Here is a 21,508-nt window from a genome sequence, read left to right as displayed (position 1 = left end):
TTGTGTGGTATAGGCCTATATTAAGAGTTGGGTCTGCCTAATACCAAGAGATATGTCTTGTGAAGTCCCACACCAGTTGGACTTGACAAAATGTTACCCAACAATACACAACTACAGTACATTAGGAACAGGAGCTTGTATTAACTTGCTGATGGGTCTTGATGTTGTATATTTGCTCTGAGCACAGACTGGACAAGTAGATAAGTATTCCCTCACGTCCTTTTTGATGGTAGGCCACCAAAAGGTAAGAGTAATAAGATCAAGGGTAGACTGAATCCCTTTATGGCTAGCTGTCTTATTTTAAGTTATAAAATTGGTCATTAATAACGCACCTAATATCCAGAGGTTTCTAAGCGCGAACCTGGGGATCAAACCTGTGTTGCTCCGTGTCATCTTACTTCCAAGGCGACCGTGTTGCCCCTGAGCTATCCTACTCAATTGCTTTGCAAAGGATCCTATGGCACCATGAGATCAGGACAATACTTTCTTCTGCAGAGCAGAGGATATTACAAGAAAACCGTCAAAAAATAGTAATCTTGGAGGCCACCAGGGGGCGCAGGCTTGATGGCAGCCTGATTGTTCTGCTCCCTGAAGGCCCCGGAAGAGATTTGCGGCGATTTAGAGGGGAAAAAGGAACGCTACCCACCCACTAAGGCATTAACCAGCAGTGGGAACCTTTGGGGACCCCGGCGACACCTTCCCGATCCTTGGAGGTCGCTGGGTCCCCGAGATATTTGATTCAGAGCGCTCGCGCTCCCCCTCCCCCTTCCAGGATCACGCCGCGCGGAGAGCAGAGCTGCACAGCCGGGCCCCTCCCCCTGCAGCCAAACACCGAGCCGCGACCAGCAAGCGGAGCCAACACTCCATGACCCCGCTAGCAGCATCGGAGGATTGCCGAGACCCTGCGGGGATCTGGGCCCCCACCCCCCGCTTACCCACGACTCGCCTGCTTCCCGCTCCTGCCGAGGCTCGGCTTGAGGAGCGGACGCATTAGGCGGCCTGGGCTCTTACTGCTGTGTGCTCTGCCTGTGCAGCCGTGTCACTTGAGCCCCCACTGGCAGCCCCACACACAAGCTTGGGCCGTCGCTGGAGCGCGCCCGAGCCCCCACTCTTCTTCCTCCCCGCCACGGAGAGTACCACGACCACAAGGGCCCCAGAGACCCTCTTCAACCGCCTGTGGAGTGCAGCAAGCTGTGACACATAACATATGGCCCGGGCTGACCCGGGAGCGCGCCTGGGCCCCTCTGGAACGTTTCTGACCCCTCACAGTGTCAACTGCCCTTGACAAGACAGGGCAAATTGGAGCGCCCGCGCCCCCATCAGGGGGGACCATAGCACAACCCCACAAAATCACCCTCTGCTTTGCTGGCCCCAACCCCCCCCCCCCACCCAGGGGCTCAAATTCCACCCGCAGCGAAGTCCACCAGACCCATGGGAAAGCCCGACGGGCTACCATTCCAGCGACCTCAAAACAACTCCTCCAGGCCCACGCTGGTGCAACCGTGAGTACTAGCAACCGGGGGGTGCTGGCATCCAGGCCACCTACATCAACCACTCCCCCTCCTACCACCACACTGGAGAACCATTGACAGAGGAGTGTCAGCGCAGGAAGAAACCCCTGACACTGTATGAAGCGACAAAAATAGAGGGTCCCCTGTGGTCCTACATAGCTGAATACAAGTGGCATCTGACCATCCCATAGCCATAGAAGCAATCCCCAAAAAGAAGCAAAGATTAAGGTGTACCGGTGACCCCTAAACTGACCCTTGTGATACATGCAGACCCCCCAAGGAGCAAATCTAAGCACAAAGTCTCGTCCACCTTGCGACAACCTATAGGATCTGAGCCAAGTTTGGGGGGGGGGGGGGTGGATACTACTGGGAACATTGAGAAACCACAAAGACCCAGGGGCGAAAACACCTCATGAGTTGGAAGGAAACCCTGGCAAAATATCAATTCATACCCAGAGATCCTGAGATGGAGACCAACACCTCATCCGCGCCGACCCCTGACATGAACACCATGCAGACTAACATTCAGACTATCCTTGATGAAATCAGGGGGATGAGAACGGATATGGGAACCAAGCTGGATGACCTGACCGGCAAAGTCGCTGCGCTGGAGGAGAGAGTGAAAGGGGTGGAGAATAACCAGGCGTCCACCGACCTCCTGGAAACACAGATGGAGGCAAGGTTTAAGGAGATGCAGCGACAGGAGGGGAAGCTCCGTCTCAAAGTTGATGACATGGAAAACCAAGAACGAAGAAGTAACTTGCGATTTTTTGGCCCGAGGTGGAGGGGGAGACCCAGACTGGTCTGGAGGGCAAAGTGCAAGAGCTCATTAGGATTGTCCTGGGAACTGATTCCGGAGAAACCATCCTGATTGATAGGGTCCATCGAGCCAGCGGATGTGGCAGGGGCCCACACTCTATGCTTGCGAGGTTCCACTACTACAGAGACAAAGCGAGAATACTTGAAAGGGCTAAGACCCTAAGAGACCTACAATACGATAACTCCAGAGTGGCAATCTATCAGGACCGGTCTGCCCTCACGCTACAAATGAGGAAAAAATGCGGGACACTTACTAGATGGCTACAGGAGAAAGAAGTCGGGTACCGGTGGGGGCACCCATTCTATCTAGCTTTCGAATGGCAAGGTGAGAACCATCAGCTCGTGACTGAAGGACATTCGAAGATCCATCGACGAACTGGTTGGGGACTCCCCAGTACCCTCGGGGGAACAGAGCGGTACCGATAGGGACCCGAGCCACGCCCCACGGGGCCCTGACTGAAGCCAGGGGAAGCACAAAGTGAAGGGCACTCGGAAATTCAGAAAGATTAGACATCCCCCCTGGGGGTCGCGGGGGCCCTACCTGACCATGGGAAAGATGGAGAATGAAAGAAATGAAAAGAAATTAGATATTACATTTTTCCTTTTTGCAATATGATCCCCCACGTCATCCTCGTGGGCCCCACCAGGCTGGGGGGTGTTGTATGTCGCAATTTTGATGTTGCCACTGTTGGCAAGGTGGACCTATGTGATTATACGGGAGGGAGAGGATGAAAAGTAATGTGATGTTATTTCTTTGTAATGCAACCTCTCACACGTTTCCTGTTGGTTCAACCAAGTTGGGGGAGTTATATGTAGCATTTGGGTGTTGCCGCGGTTGGCGGGGTTTATGTTGAAATTGATATTTGAAGGCTTTGGAGCCTAACTGTCAGGGATATGGACAGGTACCTTTGTTTTCAGAGTGTAGCCGAGTGTAACCTCCAAGAGCAAAGAGACCCCTCCCGACTTGCACTAGAAGTTGACCCGTGACGGGTCCCATGACCTGCGGGACACAACACAAGCTGTGGGGGCAAAGAGAGGAGAAAGTGGAACGCGGTCTGGTGGGGAGATTAAATCCCGACTAACTACGGGAAAAGTTCCTGAAGGGACAAACGCGGAGGGTAGAGTCCGCACCTCTTTATTTTCCAATTGTATTTATTTTTATCCCGGGGCCCAGGGTAGCGGCCCTGGTGGTTCGTTGACCAACCCTGGTGCTTGTCGGGCGATGGAGACGAACGCCTAGCAAAATGGGAAAGGGAAACAGGGAACTAGGGACGGGAGGGGGGTAAAACAAAAGGGGACGCCATACCATGGTTCTGGGACTCAACTTTATGGACGACAATGAGGGTAACAACCAAAGTTTTATTGAGCAAGGGTAGCGACGATCATGGTTGAAGGACGAATCGGCACGCTCAATGTCAAGGGCCTCAACTCACAAAATAAGCAATCTCTCACAAGCAATTTATTCCGCAGACAGAAATTGCTAGCCCGCTTCCTGCAAGAAACGCACTACAGAAGGGGGGCGGAGTCGAGAATCAAGGGAAAGGAGATAGGTAGAAATTTCTGGGCCTCGCACAAATCTTCGAAGAAGGAGGGAGTTGGCATCCTTCTGGGTAAATCACTGCATCTCACCGAGGTGGAGACAAAGAGGGGCTTTGGAGGTAGATTTCTGGGGATAAAGGGGTTATCCCAGGGTATACGAGTCGCACTAGCAACCCTGTATGCACCCAACGCTGGCCAAACCAAGTTTATTCATAAAGTTCTCAAGGTCATGGACGAATGGGCGGAGGGGGCCACGATACTGGGTGGGGATTTCAACCTTATCACAGATCCTCATCTGGATTGGTGGTCGGCCAAGGGGATGGGAGCAAAAGCCCCTACGAAGGATAACCTTGCTTTTAGGGACCTCCTACGAGAATATTATTGGGTGGATGTGTGGCGTAAATGCTCGCAAGCCCCTGGGGGTTATACGTTCTTCTCCCCTCCCCACCAAACATATACTAGAATCGACCTGCTATTGGTATCAGAGGAGGAGGGGTGGGTGGGGGGGCGTTTCGGTCGGGAAACCTGCGGTTGAATCTGTGACCTGTTCGGACCACGAGCTTCTCGTTATGGAATGGCGATTGCAAGCCACCCTGAAATCATACAGGTGGCGCTGTAACAACACCCTCGTGAGGGACCAGGTGTTTAGGGAATTCTTAAGAAAGGAAATAGAGGCCTTCTTTGTATCCAACGACACAGGAGAAATCCCTATGGCCACAGTCTGGGAGGCGGCAAAGGCTACCTTTAGGGGCCTCCTCATTGCGGAGGGCTCGAGAAAGAAGCGAGAGAGAGCGCTGATCGAATCCAAACTCCGGGAAGACCTGCGGGCCATGAGGGCACAGCTCACCAAGGGAAATGTGGACCGTGAGAACCTCCTGAGCGAAATGAGAGAGAAGAGACAAGCCCTACACACAATCCTGATTGGGGAGGTGGTAAAAAAAATGAGATACACAAAACAGAGGTATTATGAGAAGGGGGATAAGGTCGGGACTCTCTTGGCGCACAGGTTGAGGGGAAACAGGGCCGGCAGGCGGATAGAGAGGATTAGGGACGGGGCAGGACGGGTAACACCCAGATAAAAACAGATCACATAGCCAAATCATTTGCAGCCTTTTATAAGGCCCTTTATGCTAAACAAAAGGATGAATCACTGGGGGAGATTCAAAGTTATCTCAAGGACCACCCCTTACCTAGGCTCACGGATCTAGAGAGAGAATCACTTGATAAGGAAATAACAGAGGAGGAGGGGGCCATCAAAAGGCTTAAAGTAGGCAAGAGCCCGGGGGAGATGGATATATGGCTGATTTCTACAAACAATGCCAATCGGAGTTGAAACAACCATTAACCAAATTGTTTAACCAAATTAAAACCCTGGACACCATTCCACCGTCATTCCTGCAGGCCATGATCACAGTAATTCCTAAGCCCGGCAAGGATCCTGTGGAGTGTAGCTCGTATAGACCCATCTCGCTCCTTAATACAGACGCTTAGATCTTTACTAGGATCCTTGCAACATGCTTGGAAAAGTGTCTCCCTCGACTGATCCACCCTGACCAGGTAGGCTTTGTAATGACAGACAGGAAGCAGACAGCATGCGCAAAACCCTACACATACTGAGCACAAAAGGGGTGAAATCTGAGGGAGCTCTCCTTCTGTCCCTGGATGCGGAGAAGGCCTTTCGATAGGGTGAGCTGGGCTCTCATGGAGGGGGTTCTGTCGTCTCTGGGGATGGGATCCAAGTGGCGGGAATGGATGACGGCCCTTTACTCTCGCCCCTCCGCTAGGGTGGTGGTTAACGGGGGAGAGTCAGAACCCTTCCCTTTGGAGAGAGGCACGAGACAGGGGTGCCCATTGTCTCCCCTCATATACGCACTAGTGATGAAGCCTTGGGCTATAGCGATAGGGGAACAACCAGATTCAGGGTATTAAAATAAGGGAAACTGACTACAAGATATCCTCCTGTACCTCTCTAACCCATCCCAACCAGTCCCCGAGGTATTGCATAGTTTAGAACGATATGGGTCCCTTGCGGGTTACAAGGTAAATGTAGACAAACCAGTTGCCTTTCCAGTGGGCCAGCTCAATGATAGGGAGGGACAATATGTCGACACCCTCCCGTTCTGTAAACAAACATAGGGTCTCTGTCACCTGGGGATCCAGATACCATCAGACCTGGCTGATCTATTTAAGGCAAATTATCCGCCCCTTTGGAGGGCAATCAAACATGACTTGCAGTGCTGGTCAAAATCCGGCCTTACATGGATGGCTCGCCTTAACTCCATTAAAAATGGTAATCCTCCCTAAATTCTTATACCTGTTTCAAATGTTGCCGACCCAGATACCGAAGCCATACCTCTTAGATGTCAAGCGGACTATTCTCCGCTACCTGTGGGCTGGAATGTCCCACAGGATTGCCTACGACACTAACAAGACCCAAGGACGAGGGTGGAGTTAACTTCCCAGACCTAGAGACTTACTATAAAGGCATCACAACTGAGAATCCTCGTTGACCACTTGGTGACGGGCCCAAACAAACAATGGGCAATTCTGGATAACACACTTTTCGCGCCGGTCACACTAGACGAGTGGCTATGGGTCCCTAAGGCAGCTATCCCGGGAAGGATTCTGAAACACCCGGTGTTGGAGGTGTTGTGGTCCATATGGAAAGAGGGGGATACCTCAGGTGGCTCACAACATGGCCCTCGCCCCTAAGCTGTATCTGGGCTCCTCCACTTTGGGAAGGGATCAAAGAACCACTGGCCTTCCAACAATGGTATGAAGCAGGTCTTTGTAGAACCGGACAGCTCTGGGTGGAGGGTGGGGTTCATATCCATGGGGGACCGGAAGGATGCCCTGGGCCTCCCCAACCTCTCCCCTTTTCGATATCTGCAACTCAAGGGCACCCTTACTGAGAATAGGTGGGGAGACATGCTGAGGAGGGACTTAACAGACTTCGAGAAATTCCTCATAACACACAAGGGGACCAAAGGGGTGATATCGCGGCTCTATAGATTTTTGTTGCTCTCCACCCCACGGGACCCCCCATTCTCCCAGGTACAATGGAAAAAGGATCTTGGCACACCCATCACGGAAAAAAGATGGACTAAGATCTGCAGGCAGGCCAATCTCTCCACAACCGCACCCCAGTACCGCCATCAGGCCCTGAAGTTGATACACAGGTGGCACTACCCCCCACAGAAGATATCCAGAATGAGAAAAGGCTACGACCCCCACTGCTGGAAATGCCATATTGAAATAGGGGACTATGTTCATATGTGGTGGAATTGTCAGGTGGTACAAACTTACTGGAGTGAGGTCCTATCGTGGATAAAAGGGGTAGATGGAATGGAGAGAACCTTGTCCCCCTGGCTAGTATTGTTTGGTATTGAGGTTGACGGGGGTCCGAAGGAGAAACACGACCATATGTTACAGGTCATGTTAGTTGCGGCCAGATGCTGTTGAGCCCAAAAATGGAAATCGCCCCGACCCCCGGGGGAGAAGGAATGGGTATCAAAAACACTGGCAATCTATGACATGGAGTACTTAACTCACCTGATTGACGAATCGAAGTCTAACATTGAGGGCATATTGCTGCCATTTTTTGACAAATATGGGAAAGCAGCTTAAGATGTAAGCAACCGTCTTTGACGGTTCCCCCGATTTGAACATCGCTGTCTGATTCTCCCCCCCCCCCCCTCCGGAGCAGGGAGAGTTGCTATGATGGGAAGTGTGATTTTTACATGTTGGACCTTGTGATTTGAGCGCCTAGTGCTCACAATATGCCTCCAGTTAACATGTTGGACCTTGTTGTCGTCATCATCCGATAGACCATGGTTGGGGAGAGGGAAGGGAGGGGGGGGCAGGGGAAAGTTGTGTCCTCATTTTCATATATGCCAATGTTTGTATCATTTTGTTGTCATGTCATAACTATAAAAGCTTAATAAAAACCAAATTTTCAAAAAGAAATAGTAATCTTTTCTTTGTACCCGTCCGGATATCTGAGATTGAGGAGGAAGAGAATATACAATAGTTGCATCCTTAACTCTTTCCAGGAATGTATTAATACTAAACTTTTTTTCCCCCTAGGATCCTTTCAGAGGAGGAGGTGCAATGTGTCCCATCTTCATTGCATCGCGATAGTGCGATTGCATCTCGCACTCTTAGATTAACACTGCACACTATAGTTACCGGATGGGTCGAACGTAGCACTAAGACTGTTATATTTAATTAATAACAGATATCAAGAGGAAGGGATCGGCAAACTAATGCAGTTCGAGGGAGAAGCTCCATTCTGCATGGCAAGTTAACCAGCTAACACATGTAAGGTGAGCGAAATGAGGAACTCCTGTTACATCATCGTGCAACAGGGCAATAATCAGGATATGCAGACCTCTATACATGACTCTTCCATTAGAGTAATGGAATAACACGCATATTAGACAACAGGAAGTGATAGCCATTCACCTGTATTGCAGGTCACGGACTGTTTCCCGATAGGCGATGTCAACACATACCCAGTCTGGCAGTTACCATGTGCCAGCACCAACCCATGTGTACCAGAAAGAATACAAAAACGTTCCAGGTAAATTGATATAATGGAACAACCTGACCTACTAAGGGCGGTAATCTGACAACAAATTATTGAATTATTGAAGAGTACCTTATAATTCGGTGTTATTTATATTAATTGGAGGGCACCGTTTGTTGCCAGAGAATTATCTAAGTAACCATCACTCCACATGGTGATCGTATGCTAATGAATAATTATCATTACAACGGGAAAACAAAGCACATGAATGGAAAACCTTTGGATACTGTCTCACAGATGAAATCATTATTTTACCATATTGATTGATATACATTAACACATTGCTCCTGAAGAAGCGAGATTATCTCTCGAAACGCGTTGATCTCCCATTTGAATGTTGACATTTTGAATTTCTAATTTTCTGTTAAATCCTTTTTGTATGTTTTAAAAATGGATTGTTAAAGTACCTATGTTTTACACTAAATGGTATATAACACGTATGAGATTAATACATTTATACTAAATGAAATCATGACTAATTCTCTTTTTCTCAAATGGTAACGTGAATGCAATTGCGAAAATGGCAATTCATAACTTTACTTAACATTTAATTTACTAAATGAAATGGTGTTATTAACATTGACTAGACGTAATCGCCAGTATTGATAGGTGTGCAGGGGACGGGAGGACTCATACTCTGAGTTCTTCATTCACTTTGGTTGAGCAGATGAAACAGGGGCCTGAAAACTCTTGAAATAAGCAGGGTTCTTTTCATAGAAGTTGGCCATGAATGGCATTCTTCTCATGACCCTAGCTGTTGTCATGAGGAGCGGGGGGTGGGTGGTATTGAGGAGGGGGGGTGGGGTGGGGGGGGGGGTTCCTAGATCCTCATCTGTAGGGGCAAATTAACCCTGGTTTATTGGGCCTAGCCTCTACTGGTTTGTTCCTATGAGGGGTGGGCCCAGAGTCCTGAGCTTTATCCTTACGAGGGGCCTTATCCTTTTCAGGTGCCTTCTCCCTATGTGGTCTTTTCTCCCTAGGAGGGCACTTCTCCCTTTGAGGGGTCTTTGAGGATTTCTTTTTCGACTCCCTTTCCTTACTCTGGCCCCCTGAGACGTGTTTATCAGGAAGTTTCGGGCCTAAGGCTTGTGGCTAGATGCTAGCGTCTTGTTTCGGAAGTGGGTAGAGCCGGGGCCTCGTCTGCGTATGTTCGGCTCCCGACAGGAGTTTTCCGCATGGCGCCTGTGCAGTCTTTCAACGGTTGGGTTCTGTCGTGTGGCGATCTCGAACCCGAGTGCCCAGAGGACATAGACTCAACAGACCGATCCCTAGAAGCCATGCCTTGCCGTCCGCTCGGACCGTGTGCCAGGTCTAGGCTATGGGGTATGGGTTTAGTGGTGGGTGGAATTGGAGCGCTTCCGCCACCGGGTGTAGTCCCCATAATAGGGCCGCCGGCCTGTCTTCTGGGGTTGCGGGCTTGCGCGTGGGTAGCCGAAGCTTCCCTGACGCCATCACCGTCCGAAATGGCAACGTTGCTGTGGTCAGTGAAGGCACCTTCTACCTCCATGGCCTCGAGTTGCCTGGCGTAGTGGGGCCAGCGCTTAGTGGTCGGTCCTTCAGGGTCTTGGGCTTGAAGAGCCTACACGCTCGACAAGTTGCCACGACGCGACACAAGTTACTGTGAAAGGATGGTGAGCTAAAGACTATGGTTGAGACTGTAACCCGGCATATAGGCCTGCAGAGAGTGAGACTCCCAGGACCCCCCCCCCCCTTGTTTTTGCAAAAATGTTTAACATAACATATATGGGAACTTTAATAATAGGGAGAAAATAAAACCTTAACAGTTAGAAACATTTCATTTTGTGGAATAACCACCCTCTCACCCCCTTTTAAGTTACTCTATAATTAATTTTTTCATAAGGACCAAGGTCAGTGCATTTTTCTAAACACCAGCAACTGACATAAAATACAGATATTTCTCTGGAAGCAAATGCAGGTGGACCAGAAGTTCTTATTGAAATGGGATTCATAAAAAAAAAAGTTAAAATGCAATGTTTTATGAGAAAATGAGGATACAATTAGGACCAATAACTTGATTCCATTAAGAATTGGCATGGGCAGTAGTGTGCCAACGTCATAGTTGTATATAAACGTCTAAGGGGGGGGGGGGGGTACCATCTGAATAATGGCCCCTCTTAATGTGCCTTTTTTTTTTTAACTCCAACATTGTTGTAAGACAGTACTTTAGTTGTTAGCATTGAGACCACTTTTCCAAGAGCCATATTTGAAGTTATGACTATATAACATTTAATCTAGGTACAATGCACTTGATTAAGGCAGTGTTGCTCTTTTAAGGAGAAATAAACTGCTCAAATTCTTTATTTAGAATGTTCTAAAAAATGCTGACGGGAACAAGCCCTTCCTTCATCTGCGATCAAATGGTTAAATCCAATCTTCTTTATAGTCTTCTTTAACAATTCAGCAAACCCTATCTGGCAGACAAATTCCTCTGATTCAGATCTGTTGTTGATTGTGATGCATTTAAAAACACATTTGAAAATTTGGCAAACATTTTCAATAGAGGTCACGTTTCTGCATGCGCAGCCCAAAATGCATTATGGTCATACTGTGTTGTCTAGTTGGGCATATGAAAACATAATTTTAGTTACCTGCAATACAGTAAAAACGGTGCTGACGTGTATAGCAAAATATAAAACGGCAATCACAATGCAGATGACCAGATCAGATTGCAAACGCTCGCTCTGAAAAACAAAAGAAATACTATTTGAAGGTGGTCATCAAAGAAGTCCTCTCAAAAAGCACACAAGAGCATTTGTAAAGCAGCGTGCAGAGAAAAGATGCCCTTGTGAAGCGGATGTTCCATATAGTAATCATAACTGAGTAGACAGATTTTCAAAACCCGCACCATTGGAGTGCTCGGAGAGGCCATCCTAGTTAGTGAACAGGGTAACTGACACCTAGGTCTCGCAAAACTATCAAGGTAGTGCAGCGGAGCAGTATGGCTTGGCGCTCAGGAGAAAGAAAGGTGGTGTATTGGTAAAGTGAGAGAGAGCGTTCAAATAAATTCGATAGTCATTAGGCCTGAACACACAAAGCAGGTCAAGGGGACAAATAGGCTTTACTTTAAAAACAGTAAGAATATTTCATTAATAAAACATAATGTAGACAGTAAAGAAACAGTGCTAAAACAATGAAAAGCAATGCAAACAAATAACAATGCTTATAGAATAAGATCCCTTACACTTTAAAAGTCCTTCCACATTATGATAAGTATGCCTAGAGCCTGCGAGTCAAATGTCCCATGAAAATAACTACTTTTGCAGGGGGTTGGAAGTCTTTAAAAGTGAAGACCAAGTATTGGCAAATCCATGTGGAAAACAAAGGTGGGTTCTGTATATTAGGGATACTGTCCCAACCCCCCCCTCCCTAAATACTCCGATTCACTGAGAAACTGTTAGGACAATGTTTCACAAGTCCTACCACGGGTTCATAAAAACCATAAAACAATATCTGAGGCGGAAAATAAGCTCCACTCTTGGTATACGGTTGCCCCACCGGAGAATGTGGGTGGCATGGACAGAGCAGTCAGGCTTATTTTTGGAGGGAGAGAGGGCTGTAGCTTGGTACAAAAATTGTAGCATACCTATGGTCCAAAAAAAAAAAAACACACAAACTATGTATTGTAAAAATAAAGGGTTTATTTAAATACACGTAGGCCAAGTTACAACTTGGGGAACCAAGTACTAGAACATATCATACAAACACATGAAAACAAACTCAATACTTATGGGTTACAACCTACAGTATAACCTTATTAAGAATACACTTAACAGTCAAGGTGAGTCAAACCTACAACACATTCAGAATGGCAGTCAGCTACTCTTGGGGAGTAAAACCAGGTTATATATACTTTTAGAATACAATCAGTATTTCAAGGGTAGTAGACTGTGTCAGGACCAATGATGTTGCTGGGAGCAGTAGGAGTAAGGCCAACTTGAATGCATGCATATCGCAACGTAAAAGATCCAAGATTAGTTATTTCAGAAGGCTTTTCGCCTTTATTGCCGGGAAAACCTTAGAAGACCAAGAAAGGCTCAGAAACGACATTTCCCAGCAAGGCTATGTAAGCACGGCAGCATCAGAGATATACCCTGGCGCGCGTGCATGCGCGAGCCACACCCACGAGATCCTGCTTGCACTACTGACTTTTGGAGGGATCAGACGTGTGCGAGAGGCGCTCGTGCAGGCAAACCACAGCAGGGCTTTCACCCGCCGGCCAAACCACAGGCCCCGCTCGCCTAATCAGATAAGTGGACGCTTGCTCTGAACCACGTGTTATTTGCGCTACTAACATGCACATGCTTTTGAATGCAATACGCGATTCAGGCACAGTCCTCGGCAAGTCACAGTGTGTGCCGAACAGGGAGAAACTAAACCTGCATGGTTTTGCATGCCCAGGCTTCAGAGATTGAACATTGCGTTGCAAACTAATTGAGAAACAATATAAGCCCATGGTGACAGCAACCCTGGGTAGCAAGGTTGCAGTGCTTAACGACCGAGGCACCGCACGGACCTGTAAAACTAACAGATTCCTCAGTTGCATTACGGACAGCTTCTGCAATGCATATGCATTATTTATTTGGTATTTTCTAGCAGAAACCCTCAGGACAATCCCTGGCCGGCACAAACTCACTCCCCTGGTTCAGTGGGGACAGAAATCCAGAACCAAGTAGCTTTTACTTGTTACCCTAATGTTATGTGAAATGCAGCCATTGTAAAACTCTCCCAGGAATGTTAACATCATTTTGTAACAGGACAAAAGCAATGCTGGGTTAGTGGAGTATCATAGTGCTTCTGGCTGCACACACATCAGGAGAACAAATCTCACAGTATTTATGGCTTGAAGCTCCAGGCAAAGGCTTTGGGGCAACACCTGGGTGAATGTGAGGTATGAAGAGAATGCAAGGGTGGAGATCATCAAACCCAGGAGGGGCCGCAGGAGCCGAGGAGCATGTTTACCCTAACACCCCCTACCCATCTCCAACCTCCACCTAACCCTCTTTCCGGTTACCCTCGAATCCCTCAACCCATCCAACCAGCGGACCCTAACCCTCTTTCCCCAGCGGGTTGCGGAGGCCTGTGGTATTTGCTAATACCAGGTGCCAAGACCCAACGGTGTGGTAGGTGTGCGTGCTGCCTCTGCGCAAGACTAGGCGAAAACCGGACACTGTAGGCCAGCAGTGATACTCAGTTACACAATTCACTTAATAAACAATCCCTGTTACAAGTATACACCTTGCAACATTACTTTTTATAACAGTTCAGAGCTAGTAAAACAACTCAGACTTTCTGGAGGGGCCTTAAGATACCCAATGATAAGTATGAACACTCAATAACTGTTTTAGAATACACTAAGCAATTCAGGGAAAGGCAAACCCACTTACACTTTAAGAAAGACAATGTATTTCAATGTAAGTAAATGGTAAATAAAGTAGTGTTAAATAACTGTCCGCTACCTAATTGCTCCTAGTCCATAGTCCCCTTTCCTCCATACTTTTGGGACATTCTGTCCAGTGGGACGGGACCGGAGCACTTTTGTAAAAAAGCATGACATTAAAAAATGTGTCCTCTTTTTACGTGGGGTACCGCACGTGGCCTTAACCCCGCCCTCCTGAGCTCCGCCCCACGCATCACCCTGCTGTCCTTTTCCATCACCAGGTCTGAGACCTTTAAGCAATAATAGAGGATAGTTATTAGAGGGGATGGCAGGCATGCGTATGGAGGAAAGGGGACTATGGGCTAGGAGTAAGACATTTTACTCCTACGTCCCATCCCCTTTTCTCCATACTTTTGGCAGATTACCAAGCACTCCTTACGAGAAATATGGGTGGATGGAACCTCCTTACTGAAAAAGGTTTTTAAGAACGGCCTGGCCGAATTGAGCATCGGCTCTGGAGCCCAGTTCTAAGCAGTAATGCTTACCAAAAGCTGGTGGGGCAAGCCCAAGTAGCTGCTTTGGCAACGGTTCGATGTGCTTACAGAGCGAACAATAGATGGGAGGCAATGAGGGGAAAGCATAAGCTTTCATGTTGACCCACAAGCTGCAAAGAGGACTACCTCTGGCGTGCCCCATTGCTGGAAAAGGTTGCAGATGAAATTGCTGTTCGTCTCACACTCGTAACAGATGCCGACTGGCGACTGAATTAATCTGCGGTCACATTGAGGTGACCGGGGATGTGTGGAGCCTGGAGCCAAACAATATACTGGATGGCCACGCCCAAATTTGTATTACAAGATCCTCAAGGAGAGGAGAGCGTCGCCCTGCTTGTTGATGTAAAACCTCGCTTTAAGGGAGGTATTCAAAATGGCCGCCATTGCCCGCAAAGTTTGGGCCGCCATTATCACACACCAGGGACGAACTGTTTCACAGGAGCAAGTGGAGCAATAGTCTCCCAAGGGGAGTCAGGGGCCCTGCGTGCCATCCTAGCCTTGAAATAAAGAACCCCAGCAGAGCCGGTACTGGCAGATCTAGGGTGTTTACGCGACACGTTAGGGGCTTCCCCAGAATTAGCCTCTAGTGGAGGATCCTCGGCAGAGCCGGTACTGGAAGGTCTGTGGTACGTGACCGTCTTCTTTCGCCCCCTCAACAGAACTGGTATCACCACGGCCGCACGTGCAAAGGCTTAGGGATATACCTTACAGCCAGGGCCCTCGATGATGGACTCAATTCTTTTGGTGACCGATTTGACCCCGAGCCGGGGAACCTCAGGTTCAACCCTGGTTTTATAGCCACCTCGAGAGGGGCCTCAAGCCAAGACTCAGTAAAGTTATCTCCAGATGGAGAAGCCTCAGGGCGAACCCTAGTATCCAAAAGGCACAGCAGAACTGGGGTCAGCCTTAGGCCCAAATGGGGAACCTTGGAAGAAGATCTGGTTTTGGGAGACCGCTGCGGGTCCCCTCAGGGGAGTTTCTGGTGCATCTCGCTGAGCGGAGACCAAAAGGAGTACCCGAATCGGAAGAGTTCTACTCCCACTGAGAACTGTAGATATTTGAATGTGCATCTATGCATCCTGAAGACCACCACACTGAGCCAATCGCCCTTCCGAAGAGAGGACTTTATTTGGTAGGGCGTGAGAAACTTGAATTTCTCTCGGAAAGATCGAAGATGGTGCGCAGGCCCGCCTGGTTGAGCACTGTGAAAAGACAGCAGTACTAGCCCCTCCCTTGCTCCATGAGGGGACAGATTCCACCGCTCTGAGGTATAGAAGTTTCTGTACCTCTGCTCTGAGGGAGGGCATCCCAATCTGTTGGAGGTGAGGTTTGAAGGGTGGGATAGGAGGAAGGTGCAAGCGTAAACCCACCTAAATGATGGACAAACCCCACTAGTCTTCGTGATGGTTTGCCACTCCGCCAGATGAGACAAGATTCGTCCTCACACCGAATTGTAGTGTGATTGACAAAAAATAAAATTTGTTGATTTGTCAGCAGGGATATTACCTGTCTCTGTAGAGGAGGCTGATGACAGAGAAAAACCAACCACCTTGCCGCTGCAGGCGGAGCTACCAACAGGAGTTTCAGATCGGCACGCACAGCGATCCTGAAACCCCCTGATCCCAGAGAAGGACCGATTCTGGGACCCTGACCGCTGTGTACAAGGGGCCTTAGCTGAAGCTGTCGCCAGGACCGACCAACGGGTCTTTGATGTCCAAATAGCGTGGAAAAGCTGCTCAGCCCCAAAAGAAACACTCCCAGCACCAGTCGTCATGAAATTTGGTGTAAGAGAGGTATCCAAAATGGCTGCCGTGGACCAAGGAGGTTGGGCCGCCATTTAGTCAACACCTGAAGAGAACTGCGTCTCAGGAGAAAATAAGGCAACTGTCCCCTCAGGGGAGTCAGGGGACTTAAACACTTAGCCTTGAAACAAGCATCCTTGGCTGAGGAAGTGTTGGCAGATCTAGGATGTTAAGTGGACATCCTAGGAACTGACCCAGAATTAGCCTCCAATGGAGGAACCTCGGCAGAGCGGGTACTGGAAGGCCTGTTGCTGATCACCTTCTTTGCCCCCTCGACAGAATCGGTACCACCACAACCGCGAGGGTGGGACAGTTGAGGAATGTACCCTACCAACAGGACCCTTAGAGGATCCCTCGACTCCATCGGTACTGTATTTAGAGGAACCTTGGGTTTTAACCTGGGACATATAGCTCCCTCAAGAGGGGCCTCGAGCCGTGGCTCGGTGTGACAAGCACCAGAACCGGAGACCTCAGGGCGTACCTCAGTATTAGTGTGGAAAGCTTCAAAAATGGAGACCACATGGCGAACCCCGGTATCCAGAGCGAAAGACAAACTGAACTGAACCTTAGCAACCAAATGGAGAACCTCGGAACCACGTTGGTTTTGCCAGGTCCTTTGAGAGACCCTCCGATAACCATCTGGTGCACCTGTTAGGCCCTTGAGGCCCCTCAGGGGAATCCCTGGTAACAGAGCTACAGAAGCCCTTCCCAGTCATGGAATGCTCTCACTGAGCAGAGCTGCTCATCGTCGTCCTCATCCGCTTAAGGCTCATCCTAACGAGGCGGGAACGGAAGACTGGTCCTCCACACCTACCGCCTCAAGTTTTAAAAGAAAAACCGAATCGGAGCAGCCGGGGCTGGGGTGGAACAGGAGTGAAAAGACGCTTTAAATACATCCTCATAGGGTCACAGTGCATGAGCATCTGAAATTTTCCCAAAAAAAACATCCTCAGCCGAGGGTTAGGTGTCAAAGAGGAAGAAACCGCTCGTAAGGAACCTACTCCCTCCCCCCCCCGAACACAAGGAAGATGGTTGCCAGGAAGGTCCACCACCGGCCGGGTCCACATAGTTAATTGGAGCAATTGCAGAAGGGAGCGAAACAGTATGAGGCAGTGGAGCCCACGCACGCTGGTCAAAGAAGGACAGAACGGGTTACTATTGCCGAAAGGAATGCTCCCAGCAGCAGCCGTTGCACACGTAGGTTTAAAGGAGGAATCCAAAATGGCTGCCGTAGGCCACGCAGGTTGGGCCGCCATTTTGTCGCCACCTGAAGAGAACTGAGTCGCATGCGTAGCTGAGGCGATTGCCTCCTCAGGGGACTTTACACTTTAGCCTTACAAGGATCCTCGACAGAGCCGGTACTGGGTGGTCTTGGATGTTTAGTCAACATCTTCGAACCACTCTCAAAATTAACCTCCAACAAGCCGGAACCAGAGGGAATGCGGTCCATGACCCCCTTCTTTGCCCCCCTCGACAGAACCGGTACCACCACGACCTAGAGCATGGGACGGTTGAGGACAATACCTCACCGACAAGACCCTCTGAGAAGGCCTGTCAGATCTGTTGATATAGACTTTAGCCTCCACAAGAGGAACCTCAGGTTTCAACCTGGTTACAGCAGAGAAAGCTCCAGAAACAGACCTCGGGGTGAACCCTGGTATCCCAGCACCCAGCCGAACTGGGCTTAACTTTAGCACTGTGATGGTGAACCTCAGAACAATGTCCGGTACTGGCAAGTCCGTCAGAACCCTCAGAGGAATCTTCGGTACGCCTGTTAGGCCCTTGGGGCACCTCAGGGGAAACCCTGGTGACAGAGCTACAAGAAAGGCCCTTAAAGTACTCCCTCATGGGGTCAGAGTGCATAAGTCTTTGAAACTTCCTGAAATAAGGCATCCTCTGATGAAGAGGCAACTAGGAAGCGAGACCGTATGCGGTAGTGGCATCCGAGCCCGCCAGTCATAAGAAGGGTGGAATGGGTTCGCACTGACCCGTGGAAACGGTTGTTCACCAAAAAGAAGGTTCCAGCGTCGAGAGCGTGGGTGTAAGGGAAGAATCCAAAAAGGCTGCAGTAGACCATGTGGGAAGGCCCGCCATGTTAACATCTGAGAACTGCTTCACATGTGTGAATGAGGCAGGCATCTCCACTTGATCCTGACGTAGTTCCCACTCGTGGCACGAGCGCAGCTCCCTGCTGAGTGAGTCGGCGATGGTGTTCTTTATCCCTGCCAGATGAAAGGGCACCAGAAACATCCCTTGGGCGACGGCCCAATGCCACAGATCCTAGGCTTCCTTGGAGAGGGCTGGGGATCTGGTTCCTCCCTGCTTCCGGATATAGAACATCGGGGTGGTGTTGTCCGTGAAGATTCTCACCACCTTGCCCTTGAGGGACGGGAGAAAGGACCTGAGGACCCACAACACTGCACGGAGCTCCAGGATGTTGATGTGGAGCGTCTTCTCCTCCAGGAGAGAAAGGCCTCTCGCGTGAAGTTCTCCGGTGTGCGCTCCCCACCCTTCCAGGGAGGCATCCATAGTCACAGTAATCAGGTGGGATGGGGTCTGAAAGTCTGTGCCCGCCGTCAGATGAGCGCGGGTGCCCCACCACCGGATCGTTCGTCAGAAGGTCTCGTCGAGTGGGAGCCTGTCCTCGAAGCTGGCTGTCGTTTGGATCCAGCGGGAGTCGAACTCTTGCAGAGGGCTCATCCGAAGCCTGCACAGGCGCACGAGATATATGCAGGACGACATCATCCCGAGGAGGGACTTGACGGAACTCACCCTGGCCACGTCCATGGCCAGCAGACGCTGCACCTTGCCCAGGATGACTTTTGTCCTTTCCTCCGACAACGAGGCCAGACGCGCCACTGTGTCGAGCTTGGCTCCCAGAAACAGTGCGACTTGCGACGGGACCAAGTGGGATTCGGGAAAGTTGACGGAGAATCCCAGTTCCGTGAGCAGCTGGACAGTCTTTGCTGTGTGATCCACGGCGAGCTCCCTTGTCCTTGCTCGGATGAGCCAGTCGTCCAGGTAGGAAGACGTGGATCCCCTACAGGCGCAGCCGCGCCGCCATCGGTGCGAGGCACTTGGTGAACACCCTGGGTGTCGACTTCAACCCGAATGGGAGGGCCTTGAACTGGTAGTGCCATCCTTGGACCACGAACCTGAGGAACTTTCGGTGTCCTTTCAGAATGGGGATCTGGAAGTACGCATCCTCCAAATCCAACGACAGGAAATCGCCCTCCTGCAGCTGTCCCAGCACGTGCTGGAGGGTGACCATCCTGAACTTCTGTGCCTTGATGTACTTGTTCAGTCGTTGCAGGTCCAGGATGGGGCGCCATCCTCCTGTCTTCTTTTTCACTAGGAAGTACCTTGAGTATACTCAGGAGCCCTGGAGCCTCTTCGGGACGAGCTCGATGGCACCTTTTGTGAGCAACGCCCTTACCTCCAATAGCAGTTGAGGGATGTGATTTTCCTTCCCGACCACGGGTGGAATGTGGGGGCACTTTAGAAATTCAAGGGCGTGCCCCTGGGCCAGGGTGTCCAGCACCCAACGGTCGGTGGAGATTGACTCCCACACGCTGACGAACTTCGCCAGCCGTCCTCCCATCGGTTCAATCTTGCTTGGAGGACGCCTTGCCGCCTTGGCCTCCCTGGCGACGACGGCGGGGCCCACCCGACTAGCCTCGTCCTCTATAGGCTTCCTGTGACGAGGACTCCGAAAAGATGGCCTTCGTTGCCGGAGAACGCCTAGGGCCCTAGCTGCCTTGATGGCTTGGAGGGACTCATCCACCGTTTTCCCAAACAGGTTTTTCCCGTCGAACGGCATGTCCAACACCTTGGCTTGTACATCCTGGCGGAAATCCGTCGCCTTGAGCCAACCTCGTCGTCTAAGGCAAACGCTGTTGCCTAGCTGGCGGAAACCGGTGTCGGCAATGTCCGTTGCCACCGTAATGGTGTGGTCCGACGCCACTTCGCCTTCTTGCAAGATCTCCAGGGCCTCGGCCCTCTTGTCATCCGGTAGGAAGTCCAACAGGGGGGCGATCTTGTACGATAACTCCCTGTCGTAGCGGGCCACGATCGCGAGGGCGTTGGCCGCCTTAATCATTGTTGCCGCCGATGAGATAACTCGTCCCATTGCGTTCTGCTTCTTCCCTTCGCCGTCAGGCGGGGAAGTTGACGTTGAGGCCGATGCGCGCCCCCCCCCCCCGCTTTCTTCTTGGCCGCCGTTGAGACGACCGAGTCAGGGGTCGGTTGTGCCCTAAGGCACAAAGGGGCCGCGTTGGGGACCCGGTACTTCTTCTCGTACCGATCCCTCTTGGCAGGTGTCTTAGTCGGGTTCTTGAGAAGGGTGAGACCCTCGTCCCAGATGTCATCCAGCAGAGGTACCGCGAGGACTGCCTTCCTCTTGGCCCCGTGCCGTTGGTAAAGGAAACCTTCCTTCTTCTCTTCGGGGCAGAGCTGAAAAAGCTCGGATGCCCTGGTGATCATTGCATGGAAAGGTCCGATCTCGTCGGACGGGGAGGCCCGGGCTGGCGATGGGAGCTCTGTCCCGTCGTCACCGCCGTCGTCGGTACCCGTCGTGGCCGTTCCCGTGTCATCCCCAGAAACGGGAGACGTGGGCAAAGACCGAGCAGGCTGCGAGGGCTGAGAAGGTGGAGCTGGATGGATTTGTCTTCTCTTGTTCAGGGGGCTTCCCGCCCGGCCCGGCTCTGGTTCCGGATCCTCCGTCGGTGGTAAGGGCAATCTCGTCCTTATCTCCGAACATAAGGATTGTATTGCCAACAAAATGGCCGCCGAGTTATCCTGCGGCTCCGGAAGCGACGGGCGCGAAGGGTGACTAGGACCCTCGCTGGTGCCGCCGTCACTCTAGTCATCACCCTCATCGGGATCCCTCCCGTGGGGACGGGCCTCTGACGCCCTCGTTGAGGCCCTCTAAGAATTCTACCAGCTCCTCCTCGGATGCTGTGTCCGTGTCCACAATGGCCACCGCCCCCCCTCTTTTTTCGCCGGGGTCTTCACGGGGGTCTTTTCGATGGGTCTGAAAGAGGCTTCCCTCCGAAGAGGGAAGCCTCTTTCAGACCTCTGGGAACTCTGGGGCCCGTGGTTGCCCCCACTGGTGTTGCCCCCACTGGTGTAGCCTCCACAGGCTGCACCAGGGCCGCCGCAACTCCCTCAATAGAGGCCTTGGCTGGGTAAATCAAGGCCTTCACCTCCTTAGGCATGCTTGAGGCCTTCACCTTGGGGGGAGGGTCACCGCCTCGCTCCTCCTCGGCCGAATCCTTCAAGATCGACCGGGGCCTCTC

General features: G+C 50.7%; 1 protein-coding gene across 5 annotated transcripts in view; it reads right to left on the bottom strand.

Moving 5' to 3' along the window:
• Positions 1-21,508, bottom strand: part of PCNX1 (pecanex 1) — a 1,666,514-nt gene that overhangs the window by 742,196 nt on the left and 902,810 nt on the right. For all 5 annotated transcript variants that reach the window (XM_069638600.1, XM_069638595.1, XM_069638598.1 and 2 more), the window contains exon 19: positions 11,067-11,159. In XM_069638600.1, coding sequence (XP_069494701.1) covers positions 11,067-11,159 — 93 coding nt within the window. The remainder of the gene's footprint in view (positions 1-11,066; positions 11,160-21,508) is intronic.

Source organism: Ambystoma mexicanum, chromosome 14, assembly GCF_040938575.1.
Source record: "Ambystoma mexicanum isolate Mex_15411 chromosome 14, UKY_AmexF1_1, whole genome shotgun sequence".
Lineage (NCBI taxonomy): Eukaryota > Metazoa > Chordata > Amphibia > Caudata > Ambystomatidae > Ambystoma > Ambystoma mexicanum.
The sequence above is the reverse complement of the archived record's forward strand: the minus strand, read 5'-3'. Positions and strand labels throughout refer to the sequence as shown.